The sequence below is a fragment of the Arachis stenosperma genome, chromosome 3, assembly GCF_014773155.1.
Source record: "Arachis stenosperma cultivar V10309 chromosome 3, arast.V10309.gnm1.PFL2, whole genome shotgun sequence".
Lineage (NCBI taxonomy): Eukaryota > Viridiplantae > Streptophyta > Magnoliopsida > Fabales > Fabaceae > Arachis > Arachis stenosperma.
The window spans coordinates 36,008,911-36,027,593 of NC_080379.1; the positions used below are offsets into that span (position 1 = coordinate 36,008,911).

The 18,683-nt window shown below is 30.7% G+C and overlaps 1 protein-coding gene across 1 annotated transcript; it reads left to right on the forward strand.

Moving 5' to 3' along the window:
* The first annotated feature begins 1,541 nt into the window (after positions 1–1,541).
* LOC130969664 (probable aminotransferase TAT2) lies at positions 1,542–13,544 on the forward strand. The gene is made up of 8 exons (XM_057895504.1): positions 1,542–1,740; positions 9,758–10,125; positions 10,756–11,095; positions 11,255–11,473; positions 11,781–11,840; positions 12,448–12,603; positions 12,714–12,807; positions 13,169–13,544. Exons 2-8 carry the CDS (start codon positions 9,839–9,841, stop codon positions 13,297–13,299), a joined length of 1,287 nt encoding a protein of 428 aa, XP_057751487.1. The 5' UTR covers positions 1,542–1,740; positions 9,758–9,838; the 3' UTR covers positions 13,300–13,544.
* Positions 13,545–18,683: the final 5,139 nt, after the last annotated feature.

The window sequence follows — 18,683 nt, forward strand, 5'->3', positions numbered from 1 at the left end:
ATTTAAACTCAGACATTAGAAAAGTGGAGTTTAATGTGGTTTTGGACAACTCTATCACTGACAATAGCGAACTCCAGAATAAACCAAAAAAATAATAAAATTAAAATAAACCAAGAAACAAGGAGCAAAAATCATAAACCAACATTAGAACAAAATCATAAACCAAGAACCTAAAATAAATATTGATCAGAGATGGAGATCAACGATGAGGACACAACATACCAACAAAGAGGAGATGAAAGGAAGTGAAAAACTGACAACACCTTTTAATTCTGTGGGGGGGGGGGGGTTTTGGACAACTCCGTCATTGATGGCAGCGCGCTCCAGCGACTCCTCTGTTTGTTGTTAATTTGTCATCTTTCCTCTGTTTGTTGTTAATTTGTCATCTTTTATCCCTCATCGACCATCTTCCAGAAGGCAAACCCTGACAGAAACTGCAATAAAGTAGATTGACAACGGCAGAACTCTCTCTCTCTCTCTCTCTCTCTCTTCCAGAAGGCAAACCCTGACAGAAACTGCAATAAAGTAGATTGACAACGGCAGAACTCTCTCTCTCTCTCTCTCTCTCATTTCTTGGTAGCGGCAACTCCTCCCTCTACCCCTACGTTCTCTATTTTCGACTTTCTTTTTTTCTTTCTTTCTTCTTCTCTTCTTACCTTCTCTATTTCTTTTCATTCTTTTCTCTCTCACATATACACTCTCTCATATATATATATTCGTCTCTCTTTTTTTCTTTCTTATTTTTTGGTTTTTTTTCCCTTCTTCTCTTTTTACCTTCCCTATTTCTTTTCATTCTTTTCTTTTTTTTTTGGACTGAGAAGTGCTAAAAGTGTCTATTTAACTTTGGGGTTAGGCATAAAAAATTAGGATAAATAAAAAGATGTAAAAATTTAAAATTTAGAAAAAAAAAATAGCGGTGAAATTGAAATTGAAGATAAAAAAAATGAGATAATTTAAAAATTTTATTATAAAGACAACAAAAATTTTAAATGTGGATATTTTTATTATTCAAAACCTATATTTTTTATCAGTATTTACAAAATTTATGAGTACAAATAATTATTTAAAAAAAAACTTAATCACTCAACATCTTTCTTCTTTTTTATTTTATTTTCAGAACTTCAAATTTCCCTGACATATGCCCAATAAAATTATATAGGAGAAACTTTTGACTAAAAAGACAAAATAGAAGGCTTCGTGGCAACGTGCATCACATACATATCCCTTTTGGTTTAAAATGATAAGAATGATGAGTCCTCCAGCATGTAGCATGGATGGACAAAGTGTCGTAGAGTACACTTATTAGGTTGAAGATCATGCAATATCCTATCGTCCTTGTGCAATTGGTCACCATCATATGCATGGCAAATATGATAGGACGATGAATCACCAAACTTATCTGATTTTATTTAAGAGAAATTAAGATATATACCAATGGAATTTCCGTAATGTTATATCACTTATAACACTTTCTTTTTTATGTTATATATTTATTTTATTAATAAACTTGTAAACAATTGGTGTTCATGTTCCGTGTCAGAACTTGGGACGTAACAACCCAACAATAAATAAATCGTGTGATTGTGGGGATAGAGAGGAGTAAGTGGGTAATGAAAGCAAAAGTGATTTCCCAGAAACCATAGACCATATATAATTAATAGGGAATTCTCTCAAAAAGCACGTTGAAACTTCGAAGAAGACTTTCTTGCTCGGAATCTCCAGGCGCCTATATATAGCCAGGTACTGTTCTAAATGCGTATATTTTGCGACGGAAAAAATTAAGATGATATTATTATGAAAATTTTTCCCTCTAGTTATAGACACAATATACTTCATCTATTTTGTTTTCTCTCACGTATTTTTCTTCTTCTATTTCATTTTTTTTCTTCTTTTATGCCGTATGTAATTCCATTTCTAGGCTGTATGTGTTTGTCATGAATTTTGTCTTTATTATCATTTTTTTAATTAAAAATATTATTTGTACATTAAAATCAGCCATTAAAATTAGTTACTAATGTATTTGTGTATGAATTGAATACATGTGTGATTTAATTTATTTTTAATCTATATTTGTATTTCGACATATATTTTATACTAGTGATTGATTTTGATAACTAATTTTAATTTATATGTAGGATAGTCCTTTTTTAATATAACACGAATAAAAGAAATATGAATTAGTAGGCAATATTACTATTATATTGTATCATAGGGACATTTTCTATTGTTTCTTTTTTTTTTTTCCCTTATAAGAAACAGACCTTTCAAGTTAAGTATGATAATACTTGTGAAAGGATAAATCGCCAATGTTTATTTTTTAAAATTTTTTCCTTTTATCCCTTAACTTTTATCTGTTATTCGTTATTTTGTTAGGTGATTGTTGTTTAAAAAGGTTTTGGTTTCTAACAAAATCGTTTTGATATATTATCTAAAGAAATTACATTTTGCGTGTCCCACGAAGATACATGTAGGTACGTATGTATATTGTATAAGCCCAACTGGTCTCATTAGTCATATTATAATACCAACAAAGAGAAACAAAATTCTAAGTTTCTCATCGTTCGAGGTTACGTCTCATAGCTAATGTCTGTCACTCTGTCTTCTGTCACAAAGAGATCGTGTTCTACATTGTAACTTCCAAAAATCAAAACAGACAAAAAGGAGAAGGAAAAGGTGGTGCTAAAATACACATCTCATTTGATTAGGGACAAATTTTTGTTGTTATATATTGAACAAAAATAACCTTAATTTTTTGTTTAGTCGGGCTTAAAACTTTAGGAAAAATAAATAATATATTTGGTTATGTGTTTTTAGTTAGGAGTGACAATGGGTAGGATAGGATATGATTTTGATCTAATAATAATCTTACTTGTGAGTTGAGAATATTCCAACCCTAATTCTATCATTTTTTAACTCGTGGGTACCCGACTATTCGCCAGTTACTAAAAAATGCAACATTATTATATAACTTGACGATAATCTAAAATAGAATTGGTTTTTATGTAAAAATATATTAAACTATCAATTAATGATCTTTTCTTAGTAGTTAAGGATCTTTTGTATTTAGTAATAGATCTTTAGTTCAAAATCCACTTGAAACATATTTTTATAAATATATAACATATACATATATAGTTTGGTCGAGTAGAATTGAAGCTCAACCTGTATTCTACCCGTCCCGCACGAAAATCTTACTCGCACTCTATCCACTGCAGATCAAGTTGGCAATCCTACTCGATCAGATTAGATCGGGTTGAATTTTTGCGAATAGAGTACATATTGCCACCTTTATTCTTAGTTGGATGGACTATGGAGTGTGCATGTATTTAGGCCACATAGAAAAAATATCACCATAATTTATAATTATTTTTTTATAGATGAATAGTCTAGATTTTAGAGTAAATAGTCAAATTGATCCCTAAAAGGTCACCCAATCTCTAAATTGATCCCCGAAAGATTAAATTAATCAAAATCGTCCCTAAAAAAATATAAAATTTATCACATTAGTCCTTCCGTCTATTATATCACCAACGACGTTACCATTTGCTTACGCAGCCGTTACTGTGACATGTCAGCAAAAGTGAAACGACATCGTTTAGTTTGAGTCATCCCTTCATAATGCTTCGTTATCTCACTCTCTTCCATTCCATTTCATTCCATTCCATCCTTCTTCTCAGAACAAAACTTCTCTAATCTCATCCTTCTTTTTTGGTTCTCATCTCCACAAAGAATAAGCGTTGAATGACGACCATTAGTGCAGACCGATGACGACAAGGTGACATTTTCGCAAAAATGTTGGTCAAGCAAATAGGGGATTAGGGTTTATTCTTTGCAATGGTAGGTTCGATACGCCCATTGAGCTAGAGATTTTGACACAAATCCATTGAATTAAAAACCTGAGAGCTCATAATACATTGGGCCTAGGATCTCAACAATAAAATCAAGTGATAAAAAAGCATACTATGTTAGCGTGATAATTTTGAGTGTAGGACGAGAAATTGAAATTCGTGACAGAAAATGGTGTCATTGCGGGATACGGTGCATGGTCACTGGTGACGACGGTGGTTGGGAAGAAAAAATGGGGTCAAAGTTGATTCTGTAAAACCCTAAAGGGGAAAGAAGAAGATGCACACTGCTCCATCGAGCTCGCAAAGTCAATCGCCATCTACCATCGCCATTTGTGTGGAGGGAACCGATTTGAAGAGGATTTTTGGCCAATCTTTTTTCGTTAGGGATCGAGTTCAGACGGCGATAACTTAGTCCGAAAAACGTCACTTCGGCAAAGAAAAGTGAAGTGGTGATGACAGTGAAAGCTAGAAGAAGCGAAGGCAGGTTTGTAAAGATGAGTATATTGGGGTTTAAACTAGAGAGGGAAGAGCAGTGGTTCGTGCGGCACGACATGATCCTGGAGTTTCAGAGAGAAGGAGAATGGAGATGGCACACATCTCTTCAGCTGGGTTAGAAGGTAGGTCGGGTGGGTAGGGAGTATGGGTGGGTAAATGGATTTGTGTATTGGGTTAGAAGTCTATGACCAAAAACTATGAGATTAGACTTTATTTTCTTTAGGACTAATTTGACATAAATCTTTAAATATATCTTGTTATCAACCATTGTACAGTAATCTGTCATGCCGACATGATACACTAATAACCACATAAGTAAAATTTAATGTCATTACTAGCAGAATAAATAAAAGGTAAACGAAGGGACTAACATGATTAATTTTAAATTTTTTGAAAATAATTTTAACTAATTTAATTTTTCGAGAATTAATTTAAAAATCGATAATTTTTTAGGGACTAATTTGACTATTTACTCTTAAATTTTACACAAACTACCCAAAGAAAGAAGGGCGAATACGCTCAGATATATTATGGCATACGTTTTATTATTTTATAATAAAATATTTTGTGAAAGAATGTATATTTTGTAACACTAACGTTTGCCAAAACCAACAAAGAAGAAAAAATATTTATGCAAGTAACACAATTATTACTTCATCCAAACTAAAAATGTTTAAGGTGAATAAAATTTAATTGAAACATAAATTTTCATGTGTTTGAAATTCGCTAAATTTTAAAACACTTTATTCAAATGTACCTTAAAAGTAATGTAATTGATTTTTTTATTACAAAATCTCTTAAAATTAAACATGAAATCATAATAATAACACGTTTTACTTTCTAAAATCACACAAAATAAGGAACACAGAAATCTTATCTATTTGTACTGACTTATGTTAGTACATAGTACCGACTAATTGGATCCACTAATAATATATTTTAGTTTTAAGCTTGAAAATATTATTTATTTGCTTATTACAGTCAAACTTTACCAAGATGTTGATAAATATTATTTTAATTATATCAAACTTCAAACTAATTTTCTATCTTTAATTAATTTTATAATTTTGTTCTATTTTTAATTATGAATGTCATAACTGTCAGCAAGATATATTTTTGAGTGATTAACTGATTTAATTTATAATAAAAAAATATTTAAAACCATTTTCAATCTGTTAATTAAAATATAAAATATTTACTGGAAATGAAAAATACATAATTTTTTTTTCAAATCAAATCCTCACACATGCATTGCATCTACGCGTCACCTATAATCAACTTGCGAAATCAGAGATTGTCCAGGATAAACGAATCAAAAGATATATGCAAGTGTTTTTTTGTTATTTTCAATCTTACTTGAACTGGGTCGTGCAAGTTGATTTTTCTCATGCATTACTGAATCGTAGTGTGCAATTCTTAGCCACGTATGCAACACGATGAACAATAACACACCTTCAAGAATGGAACATCTCTGGTTTTAGTTTAATTTTATATTAAATTTTATAAAATACTATATAGATATTTGTAGAATTATATATTATAAAAAATAGTTTAAAATTTAATATAAATTTTGTCATTTTAATATTTAATCTCATCAATTCAATTTAAAATTTATATTATTTTTAATCATTTTAAATATTTTAAATTAAATTATAAAAAAATAATTCAAATAAAAATTATAAATTACTCAATTAATAATTATATACTATATTTAAAAATATTACACATTAATAAAAACAGACTTTAAAATATTTTTTAATTATTATTTAATTAAGCATAATAATATTAAAAAAAGACATTACATGTTTGAGATATTTATATTTTGGCTCATTAGATTTGAAAAAAAAAATTACAATGAAAAAATTAAAATTGTATAGACATGAAAATTGAAAATGCTGTGCATTTGGATTGAAAGAGAATTAGAATTTTGTAAATAATTAAGAAAAAAATTTACGTTAAATTGGTTTGGATTTATTTATTTTTTTTATCAAATTGATAAGATAAAAATAGAGTAATAACATGTAAGAGTATAAATGAGTATATCTTATTTAGTTTGATTGAGATTTTATCATCATTTTGTGAGTTAAGTCCTATTTTAATTCTTGAAATTGACGAGTTGTACTAATTTAATTTCTGATTTTTTAATTATTATAATTTGGTCTTTTTTCAAATGATGTCCTTTAATGCTTTTTTAGCACCAAAATTCTTATTACATCATTTTAATATGTTTAGCATGGTAAGGTGGTTTGAATTATCTCACTAATGGCATTAAATTTCGGTGATAAAAAATACATGAAGAACTATATTGATACACTTTGTTGAATCTGAAGGGATCAAATTATAGCAATTGAAAAGCCAATAACTAAAAGGTACAATTCGCCAATCTTAAAGACCAAAATAGGGTTTAACTTCTACGTTGTGATAACAATGTTCTAATGTTTATTTAATGGGTCATACAAGTGGCAATATTTAATTGATCTTTTTTTTAAATAATATGGTCTTTTTTATTAGTATAAATGGTAGAAGTGAATAAATATTTAAAAGGTGCAAACAACGTATCTATTTGATTCGAATTTTTGTGACAATATTTAAATAAATATTTAGAAAATACACAAAAAATTTAAAATAAAATTTAATCTTTAAATTTTTTTATTTTTAAAATAATGCGGTCATTCACAATAAAATATTTTAAAAAAAATTCACTTGATATAAAATTATTAAAATTTAAGAATAAAAAATCTTTTTTAGTATGTTTGTAAAAGATTATATGAAAATAAACTGTACCAAAATTTTTTGTAATAAATTCAGAAAATTTTTTTATGACGAACACAAAAATTTTATCACCTTAAATACACTATTTTTAAGAGGAATTAAGAAGTAAAACACTTATCTTGATCGTGAATTTAATTAGATGGTAGAAAATTCGTTTGACATATAGTATTCAATTATTCATAATTCTTTTCACTTCCCTCAGGGCAACCGTTATTTTTTTTTTGTTATTGATGATATTTTTCAATCCTATAGATTAAAGATTAATATATTATAAATTTAAATTTTATTTAAAAATTTATTATTAATTAATAAATTACTATATATATAAAATAAAATTCAAACTTTTAATATTTATTTAAATAAAAAAATAAACTGACCGTTCGACTAATCGAAATTAATTTGGCAACTGTTATCTTGATTGTGAATTATATTTATAACCGTTAAAATCATATAAATTGAACAAATTTGTCTTATATAAATAGTTTGTAATCATGATTTAAAAATTAGTAATATATGGAAATAATTGTAACTAAATGTTACACTTCCTTTTATAAAATTAGATAGGATATATATTTTTATTAATATAATTATTAATTAAATTACAATAATCCATATATAATAAACATCATTTAACAAATTTTACCGAAATTAAGCATCGATCAAAGATTGAGGTCCATTGGTGACAGAGCTCCCAAAATTTTTTAAGATCACAATGCAAGAAGGTAATGTTTTGTAGTTTCTAAAGGGATAAAAAGCCTTCTAAAAAAAACAATAAACAATAAAAAATAAAAAATAAAGAAGTACTTTTTAAGTTGGACGACTGATTTAGTGTGGAAGGATGAAAAGAAGTGGTAGTTCATTGGATTTTTTGCTGTTATAACTTATATGGATAATTTGACTAGAAAGGAATCGTAGAATTTTCAAAAATTAAGTATCTAGTGTGGAAGAAATTCTAAACAGGTCTTTCGAATTTTCTGAAGAATGGTTTGGTGGTGAACTCTTTGGTTGTTGATGACATTGCCGAAGATAACTAGAAATTGTCATGTCCGCTGAGTGGTCTGGTGTTGTTTCTGGTTTTATGTGTTGTTCTGATTTGCTCTATTACTCTACTTTGTGTGTTGAGCTCTTTACTTCAAAAAATAAATAAATAAATGAAAAAAATAAAAAACACGAAATGACGGAATTTTGTTTCATGCAAAGGACAACGACATAATATGTGTCGTGCGGTATTAGGGAAACTAAACCCTTTTTTTTTGGGTGACTAGGGAAAACCAAACTTTTAATTATTACCAACAAATAAAATAGGAACCAGTGATTCTGAACGTACGTTAGAGCATTTGTAATAAGGTGTTTTTAAAATATTATTTTTAATAAAAAAATATTTTTTAAAAATAAATTAATTTAAAATTAAAATTAAAATTTGTGTTGAGGTTAATTGATAAAATAAAAATGATATTATCTTAATAGAAAATCAATAAAATTTTATTATTTATATAATTATGTTAATAAAATAATATAAAATTCTAATTGAATCGAAATTAAACATTGAAAGAACAAGTTCGACAAATTATTATTTATTTATGATAAATAGTTTTACAAATATTTAAAATAAAATTAAAATTAAAATTAACATTGAAGATGTTCTTAAAAGTTAAAATAACTATTACTACATTCAATTTGGAATAATCGAAAGACCAATTCACTCATTTTTTTAAGTAAATATTTTAGAGTTAAAATTTATTTTATATATAATAATTTATCAGATAGCAGCATATTCAAATCTAGGATAAATTAATTTTTCATTGAGAGACACCATAAAAAACTAACGTATAATAGATATTAATTAATATTTATTGATCTATATATTTATTTTTTAAATACAATAACAAATATACTGTTAATCAAACTATTCTTGCATTCTTGTTACAAATAAACTATTTCAACAACGAAAATATAGTTAATAATTACAAAATGTTATGATCAAATACGAGGAGAAAATTTGGTACAAAATATATTTTAAACAAAATTATATTTGACTCTTTTCACAAATCATAAAAGGACTGACTCGTTTTTTTTTTCATTTATCTTTCTTTTCTTTAATATATATATTTTTTCAAAATTTTCCCTCTTCTGTTCTTCTTTTTCATTCTCTTTATAGTTCTCATCTTAGATTATTTAATGTGATAAAAAATACAAAATAATTTATTATAAATAATATATATATAAAATAATTTATCCTATAATTTTAAAAGAATATGGGAGATATTATTTTTTTGGCTGTTGTATATTTATATATAGTAAGTCATTATGGTCGGATTGGTAATTAAAATTAGAGTTTAATTTTGATAAATTGGTAATATAAAATATTTTATATAATAATTTAATTATATTATTTTTATGAATATTTATAAAATTAATATAAAAAATAATTATTTTATTGATTATGTATAAAATGTTTTTAGTGTAAAATATTTTATATTTTTTATAATTATTTATTTAATTAATATAAAAATAATTATTTTAGTAATATAATATTATATAATTTGATATAGGGTGTAAATTTATAATTTGATATATTTCTTTTATTTTTTAAATAAATAAATACGGGTCCATAATTTTCTCTATAAACGTGCGTCTGGCAGAGTCTCCACGCTCCCAAGAAGGCAGTGGTAAGTGGTTACACCCACACATCAGAGACCACAAAAAGAAAGAGACAGATAGCCATGGAAAATGGTGGTAATGGTAATGGTGTTGCAGCTGTGAACTATGAATCAAAGGCAACTTCAACTATCACCATAAAGGGAATTCTGAGCCTTCTAATGCAAAGCATTGATGATGAGAAAAACGATGGTGAGAATAATAAGAGAGTGATTTCTCTTGGCATGGGTGACCCAACACTGTATTCATGTTTTCACACCACAAATGTCTCTGAAGAAGCTGTTGCTGACACCCTTCTCTCTCACAAGTTTCATGGCTATGCTCCCACTGCTGGCCTCCCTCAGACCAGGCAGTGAGTACTTTTAACCTTCCCCTTTTGCATTCTCCTCAATTCTCAATTATCACCTACTTCGATGCGTCTCTTTCTCATTAATTAATCTAGTGGATTTTCCTATTGTTTGATTATTTATATTAAAGATTTGAATTGTCTTTATTAAAAAAGGGAAAGAAAATATTAGTTAATTGTTGCCTTGGTGGTAGGGAAGACCAGTTCCCTGTCTTTTCTCTTTTATCTATTTCTTTAGGTTTTTTAGATACGTGGGAATATTCATATAGAGATATATTTATTTTACTCCGTCAATCCATTTTAAAATTCAGTTAATGCAAAATTCAGTTTTGCAAGTAAAATTTCTCGCTCGATTTCTTGCGGTTGGGTTTTCCTAATTAGCTTCAATAGTTGTTATTTTAAGTTCCTATGAATCTTTGTGATTGTATAACTAAGAAAAAGGCATCATAGATTCTGAATCCTATCCTAAAATTCCAATCGTACTTTCATGCAATTGGTAAGATTTACTTGGGATTTGTGTCTTTCGGAAGAAAGACTCATTGATAAAATGTAAATCTCTTCTAAGGAACCATTTTTTTTTTCGAAAATAATATTCTGGTAAAACTGGTCTAAAAGTTGCTTGAATCTTTATGACAGAGAAATTGCTGAGTATCTGTCACGTGATCTCCCTTACCAGCTATCTTCAGATGATGTTTTCATCACGTGCGGGTGCACGCAGGCCATCGATGTCTCGGTGGCGATGCTTGCACGCCCCGGTGCAAACATCCTGCTGCCGAGACCAGGCTTCCCAATATACGAACTCTGTGCCGCATTTAGACAAGTTGAAGTGAGGCACTATGATCTGCTTCCTGAAAAAGGCTGGGAGGTTGATCTTGATGCCGTCGAGGCTCTTGCGGATCAGAACACTGTTGCATTGGTGATCATAAACCCAGGAAATCCCTGTGGAAATGTGTACACTTATGATCACTTGGAAAAGGTTAGTTAAATAAAGCACAAGTTTGTTGGTACTCACAAAGTATTTTATGCACACTGCTCCATATTTTGGTTGAGATTTTAAGCATTAGCAAGAAAGATTAAAAAAACAGAAAAAAGAGACTGAAATTTGTTTTATGTTATGTCATGTATTGCAATTTAGATTGCGCAAACTGCAAAGCGGATTGGAACAATTGTGATTGCTGATGAAGTTTATGGTCATCTTGCATTTGGAACCAACCCTTTTGTTCCAATGGGAGTTTTTGGGTTTACTGTTCCTGTTATCACTCTTGGGTCCTTGTCCAAGAGATGGATAGTACCTGGTTGGAGGCTTGGTTGGTTTGTGACAACTGATCCTAGTGCCACTTTCAAAAAACCCAAGGTTATATATTTTCCCTCTCTTAGCATTTTGGTATTTTTATATTGTTAATATTGGTAACTAACTCCATGAGTCAATCTTAGACGATTCTCAACTTCTCTGGCTACTGATATATTACTGTCTATTTATTATTTTAAACAAGTGAATCAATTAATAATCTTGTCTATGTTTGACAGCTGTTTCTATATAATTTCTAATAGTGTTTTATTTGTTTATTTGTTCTAGTCTTGTTTATTTACATTTGCCTCTCCGCTTTCTGTTTGTGCTGTATTGTACAATTCTATATTCAAAATCCTTTTGCAATATGCAGGTAGTTGAACGCATTAAAAAGTATTTTGATCTTTTGGGAGGTCCGGCCACCTTCATTCAGGTTTTTACATTTTCCTCTGCATATTCTGTCCTCTTTTGATAGCAACAATGCTTGTAATTGGAGAATCAAAAATAGAAAGGGAAGAAACATGATGCTATAGAAGATTGTATTGTTACTAATATGATATCTATCCAACAAGACATTTAACACTGATGCAGTCTGATGCAAATATCAGGATACAAAATGTTAGTTTTAACTTTTAATTTAACCAGTGTTACTCTTAGGATTTATTGGGCTTAACATCTAGGTTCATCTCACTTGTAATGGGTGCAACCCTTTTGTGCTAGATGCTGTTATGAAAAAGTATTGAGAAAAATAAAAGTGAAAATTGCATCCTTACTAACCACGCAAGGTTCACCAACACCGGAAATTATTGGTTTTAGTTTAACTAGCATCACCCTTAAGATTTAATGAACTTAACAAGATCATGACGCCTATAATGGGTGCAGCTTCTTGTGCTAGATATAATTCTAGAAAACTATCAAGAAATAAGTTAAAATTTATGGGACATCATCCTGTTAATGCGCTGATATATGTTAAAACTTCAATCATAATTATTTTGTCTATTATTTCTTTTAGTTGATTGATGGTGCTTCTGGTTTGGCAGGCGGCTGTACCGCACATAATTAATCAAACTGAAGAGTCTTTCTTCAAGAAAACCATCGATAATTTGAGACTTACCTCGGATATATGCTGTAAAGAGATAGAAGAGATTCCATGCATTTTTTGCCCTCATAAACCAGAAGGGTCCATGGCAATGATGGTAAGAAGCTGAGAATGAAACTACAGTTGATACTATTTCTTTGAGAACAGCATGAGTGCTGTAGAATCTTTTATACTTGTCTTTTAAAATGTATTTGTAATGAAATGCAGGTGAAACTAAACATTTCGCTTCTAGAAGATATTAGCAATGATATTGATTTTTGTTTCAAACTTGCAAAGGAGGAATCTGTTATCATTCTTCCAGGTACAATTGTGCAAAACAAGCTTTCATTTGGTTTTTTGTGCATCTTCTATTATCCTTTTTCTTTTTGCAAAGCATGATTTTGCTTATAAGTTACTGTTATAGGAACAACTTAGACAATTCGGAAATTTATGTGCCTAACTAAATTATTTTGAGGGAGACTAAGACTGCAAAGCTAACATTTATGCCCTTTTTGACTTTTTGATATAACTAAAACTCTCAAATGATTTTAAATGTCTCTAATTTTCCCGAAAATTTCCAGCATGTTTTTTCAAATTATGTACAATTTCTTGCAGAAGCTTAGGTTTATGGATTCTTTTGCTGTTGAATTTTGTTAACAAACAAAACTGGCATTCTTTTCCAGGAACGGCAGTCGGGCTAAAAGATTGGCTTCGCATTACTTTTGCCGCCGATCCATCGGCCCTTGTAGAAGGTTTGAAAAGGATCAAAGCTTTCTGCCAAAGGCATGCCAGAAAATGCTTGAAGCAATATTGAATCCAGGAAATAAAATGGCTACTAAAGATGTGGCCCTTGACCCTGTCTCCTGCAATAGAAAGTTAAACACTCTCATGTGTCCATATAGAAAATTACAGAATAGGGATTAATGTCATTGCATTGTATTTTGATAGAAAAAGCATCAACAATCTAATTTGCCATTGCAACATATATACAGTGGAGATCCTCATTGCAGTGTGGCATCATCTTTATCAAATAAAATATATTAATCTCATTGCAATGTATTTCAGTTTCTATACTAAGCTATAGTGGACAGTTTATAACTTCTATTTGGTCACAAATTTTTTCTACTTTTATCTTTATTGTAAGTCAAAATACAATAATACATGGAAATTATGAGAATTTATTTAAAAAAAAAAACTAGAATTTGTGAAAAGAGACATTTAAAATGAAAGAGATAAGAAAATATTGCAAATAAATAAATAAACAAAAATGTTATAAGTAACACTCTAAAATAAAATATCTATTATTCTCTTTCAAACTAATAACTAAAATATCACTTATTTTAAAATTAATTATTTATATGCCACTTTTGGTCAGACATTTTTTTTTCTCTCAAAATAATAAAATAGTGATATATTCTTAAATAGTCTAGATACCAAAATAATAATAATAATAATAATAAATAGTCAGAAAGGTTTGCAGACGGGTATTTTTGCCTAAATATTTATATGATTGAAGTTTGGTTGATATCACTGAAGTTTGGTCTAATCTCATTTATTGGTGTAGATGTCAAAATTGTGGATAATAATGTGTGTAAACAGATTATCTGGCTGTCTAGCCTTATGTTAAACCCCATTCATGCCTTACAACATTGCACAGTTAAGAGATTCCAAGTTTCCAACACTTGCTTAAAGCCCTAAACCTCTTATGGTAAGGCTATACCCATAGATGAGAACAACCTCACAAGGCCGACCAAAACCTGCCTCAACCTTTTGCCGAACTATTAGGTGAGGTTGTGACTCCTTTTTTGGCTAATGGTAAAGTAACTAATGGTGTGGTGGAAATTGTCAATTAGCCGATGGGGTTGCAACCGGTAAGGGTGTAGCGGAGAACAGTCATGGAGCCATGTTCATGGGTCTACTAATAATCTCTTGGTATGCGTAGTTATACAGCTTAAATCACGCGTTTTCTTCGTAAACATAGTTCTCGTTAATCTTATGATATTCTTTGTTCAAAATCCAATATCTGAAGTAGAATTATTCTTCTGGATACTATCAAAAGAGGTACACATACAAAAAATAAGATACATCGATTTGCGATCAAAATATTATATGTTAAACATGCTGAAGCATTTAAATTCATTAGGAATTGTAATCAAATGCACATATAAATATATTTTCGATCATAAACAAATCACTTTTATACATTACATAATTTCAAAGTGGAAATAAAAAGTATGCCTTAAATATAACTTAAGGGTAGAAGTGAAGTTGTACAAGAATGATAAACTTTAATTATTAAAAGAAAATTAAATTTGATAATGGTAAGTGTTCATATTCTGACCCAAAATATAAATAATGCCTAATAAAGTTAAAAGGCTTAGATAAGAAGAGTGGCCTCATCTACTTATCCGACCTCTTCTAAGAGGTTGGGACCGACTAAAACAGGCAGTTCAAACTTATCTAAGTGAGTAACTGCCTCCATGAATCTCTCTCCTACTTTTAGAAGAGAGATATCAACAACCCCTAGAAAAAAGGGATGGTTATCCACCACTAATAGTGAAACTACTCCAACGGTGGTTATTGGTTCATCACCTATAAATATTCTGATACACTCAGGTACAACTAATTTCTAATACTCTAAAACCTACTTACCCCTTGCTAACTTAGGCATCAGAGTGTCTTTGTAGGTGCCACCCCCCATTCTTTCAAACACGCAACTCAGACGGCGGCTCCTAGACATAAAACAAGTCGAAGACCCCATTCCTCCAACGCTTGAGCCTTCCATTCAAGCCCAATCAGTCCAGTTTCAGGTAACCCCTGGAATATTGGGGCCGTTGCCGGGGACCTGGAGCTCAACCCTTGATAATGGTGGATGATCAACATCTAGAAGGATGAATTGCGTCCAACTTCAAAAAAAAAAATGAAGGCTTCTTCGAAAATAAGTTATAACGACGAAGAGAATCGAAGAGCTAACTCCGAAAAGAGCTTCACAACAGAAGAGAGATTGAAGATAGACCAAGAAAATTTGGAATCCGAGCCAAGGAAAAAAGGAAGTCAGGATGACAAAGACTTAGTCTTCATCGGAGGGGACGATCTTTTCTCTAAAGAGGTCTTACGTGCAAAGGTCCCAAGAAATTTCCAACATCCCAACGTAGATTCCTGTGATGGATCTACTGATCAACATAACCATCTGAGCAATTGCAAAGAAGTCTCCAGATCAAAAAATACTATACAAAATCCGACTTCTTTTAGAGCTCACAGCGAAAAGTCCGACCTCTTTTAAAGGTTAGACTCAACAATGAGGTCGAAAAGCTCCAAGCTTACAAAGAAAATTTCGACCTCTTTTAGAGCTCATACAGAAAAGTCCAACCTCTTTTAAAGGTCAGACTCTACAATGAGGTCAAAAACCTCCAGGCTGATAAAGAAAAATCCGACTTCTTTTAGATCCCACGAAAAAGGTCCGACCTGTTTCAAATGTTAGACTCTACAATGAGGTCTAAAACTTCAAAGCTCACAAACAAGAATTTGACCTCTTTTAGAGTCAACAAAGAAAAAATCCAACCTCTTTTTGGAGTTTATGAAAAAAAATTCGACGTCTTTCATGATCAACTCTACAAAGAGATCGAAAACCTCGAAGCTTATCTGAAAGAAATTCCGACTTCTTTCAAAGGCCAGACTCTACAATGAGGTCGAAAACCTCCAATCTTAGAAAGAAAATTCAACCTCTTTCCAAGCTTAAAAAGAAAAATCCAACCTCTTCTAAGGATCCAAATTTATGAAAAAAATCTAACCTCTTCTGAGGATTCAAGTCTACAAATAAAAATCCGATCTCTTTAAGAGCTCACAAAGAAAAATTCGACTTTTTTTAAAGGTCGGACTTCACAACAAGGTTGGATAAGTTTAGAGCTTACAAAGAAAAGTCCGACCTCTTTCTTGAGGTATGACTTCAAGAGCCAGATCCCAAGCATAAATGGCCATAAGGAGGTCATATGAAGAAATTTCTCAACTGGCGACCTTGTCCTAATCCAAAATTATATTGGGCCAAAATCGGACAAAGAAAAGCCAACACCAAAATGAAAAGATCCCAACAAAATCACTTAAGACTTTGAAAAGAACTACTACAACATATCCGACTTACTCAAAAACGATCTACCTAGATTGTACCATATCTACAATAAAAGGGATACTACAGTTAGAAAGCGCACCTTACTCCCTAATGCACACTTTTTCTGACTTGAAGTGACAAGATCCAGAGTGGTGTAAGAAGTTATAAATGCAAATCGTGGTCCGACCTCATTAGGATTCTTTAATAATCTTTTGTTCTAATTCTTAGATTGAATCTGGTTGAATTTCAGTTTTGTTACCTTAATTGTATTTTCTCTAGTTTTAATTTCACTTAGAAACCTTACAAGTTATTTTCTCTTAATTCGTTAGTTTGTGGATCTTGTCAATTTTGAATTTATATTAATTCATTGATGTCTTCATGTTTTATGTATGTTATTTGAGTTGTTGTTGATAATTGATAGTGGGTAAATCTAATTTTGCTTAATTTTCTCAATTACATGATGTTCTTTTTTATTACTCACCAAGTGTTTGATAAAATGTTTAGTTTGATAATGGAGTAGATTTTCATTCTTGGCTTTGGGGTTGAGTGATTAGGGACTCTTGAGTTATCAATGTCCAATATTGATTGGTAATTGAAGGTTGTTAGTTGATTTGGTTTTCACTAACGTTAGTCTTTCACTAAATCTAATTAGTGATTTGGTTAGGATTTGTGGATTGGAATCAATTATGCCCACTTGATTTTTCTCCGATGTTAGAGGATGACGAAGTGAGAATACCCTCAATAATTACCATATTTATGGTTGATAACAAGGATACAAAATCTAATCCCTCACCCCCTAGTCAAGGCCTTTTAAATATTTGATTGACATCTTTTTAGTTGCCTATATCTTGTTAGCTCTTTTAATTTAAATCCATTATCTCTTAGTATAATTACCTTTCAATTATTGCCATTTTACTTGCACCCTCACTAGTTAGTTCTTTATTTATTTATTACTTTTACTTGTTGCAATTTATTTGTTAGTTATTCTTTGATTTTTAGTTATTTTACCTTTTTCACATTCGTATTTAAAACCCCTAAATTTTCTAATCAACGATGTAAATCCAATTGCAAGTCCTAGGAAAAATGACCCAGAATTCTACTCCAGTTATTGATTTGACTCTTGTGACATCTTTATAAACTTTGATTGAGGGTTGGTTGCCGGTTTGGACTATGCTTACAACAAAAATCTATTGAGAAATTTTGAGACGTCATCTAAATCTCATCACGTCTCTCTGTTGCGCATCCTCAGGAGGAATAATACGAAGGAGAGTGCCTTTCACCTTCTCCTGGAGATATCACCAGGGAAAATAATACGAAGGAGAGTGCCTTTCCACAAAAATACAAAGGAGTGTGCTTTTTCACCTTCCCCTGTGAGGCCATGCCATATAAAACGAAGAAGAGTGCTTTTCCACCTTGCAACCAGAGATAATGTGGGAAAATAATACAAAGAAGAGTGCCTTTCCACTTTCTCTTGACTCAGGGGGAATGATAAGAAGGAGAGTGCCTTTTTCAGCTTCTCCACATCCACACTACAACTCCAAGCAAGTGGGATAAAATCGACATCCTTGTCCGGTGCCGTTGCCTCATCAACAATGCAAGCAGGACAAAACCCACGTCCTTGCCAATCCGGTCATCATATCACATTTACAATCATTTTTAATCATAATTAAAATCTTAACCAATTTTCTAAGTTATAATTCATCAATCCGTAAGTAGGACCAAGCCACCGTCCTTACCGTGGTGGGATAAAACTACCATTCCCACAAAATAACAACGTACTGGGCAAGCAGGACAATACCACCGTCTTTTTCAGATAAGTAATCAATATCACATTTACAGTCATTTCATAATTTCAACCAGTTTCAGAAGATATAACTCATCATAACCCCATTCATTTGTTAAGTAATCAACTTCCTCAATTCGTGAGCAGGACTATGCCACCATCCTCACCATAGGTGGTATTAACCACCATCCCCATAACATTTAAAATATTTCATTTTACAAGTTTTATAGGAGAGTATCCTAATTTAAATTCATTAATTACATCCCCAATACTATTAAGGTAAAAAATATGGTTTTCAGAGTTCATATGG

Excerpts from the sequence above, each read along its gene's own strand:
- LOC130969664 (XM_057895504.1), top strand. The coding sequence starts at position 9,839 with ATGGAAAATGGTGGTAATGGTAATGGTGTTGCAGCTGTGAACTATGAA. Across the intron at positions 11,096-11,254 it reads CTTATGATCACTTGGAAAAG|ATTGCGCAAACTGCAAAGCG; the intron begins GTTAGTTAAATA and ends ATTGCAATTTAG. Across the intron at positions 12,808-13,168 it reads ATCTGTTATCATTCTTCCAG|GAACGGCAGTCGGGCTAAAA; the intron begins GTACAATTGTGC and ends ATTCTTTTCCAG.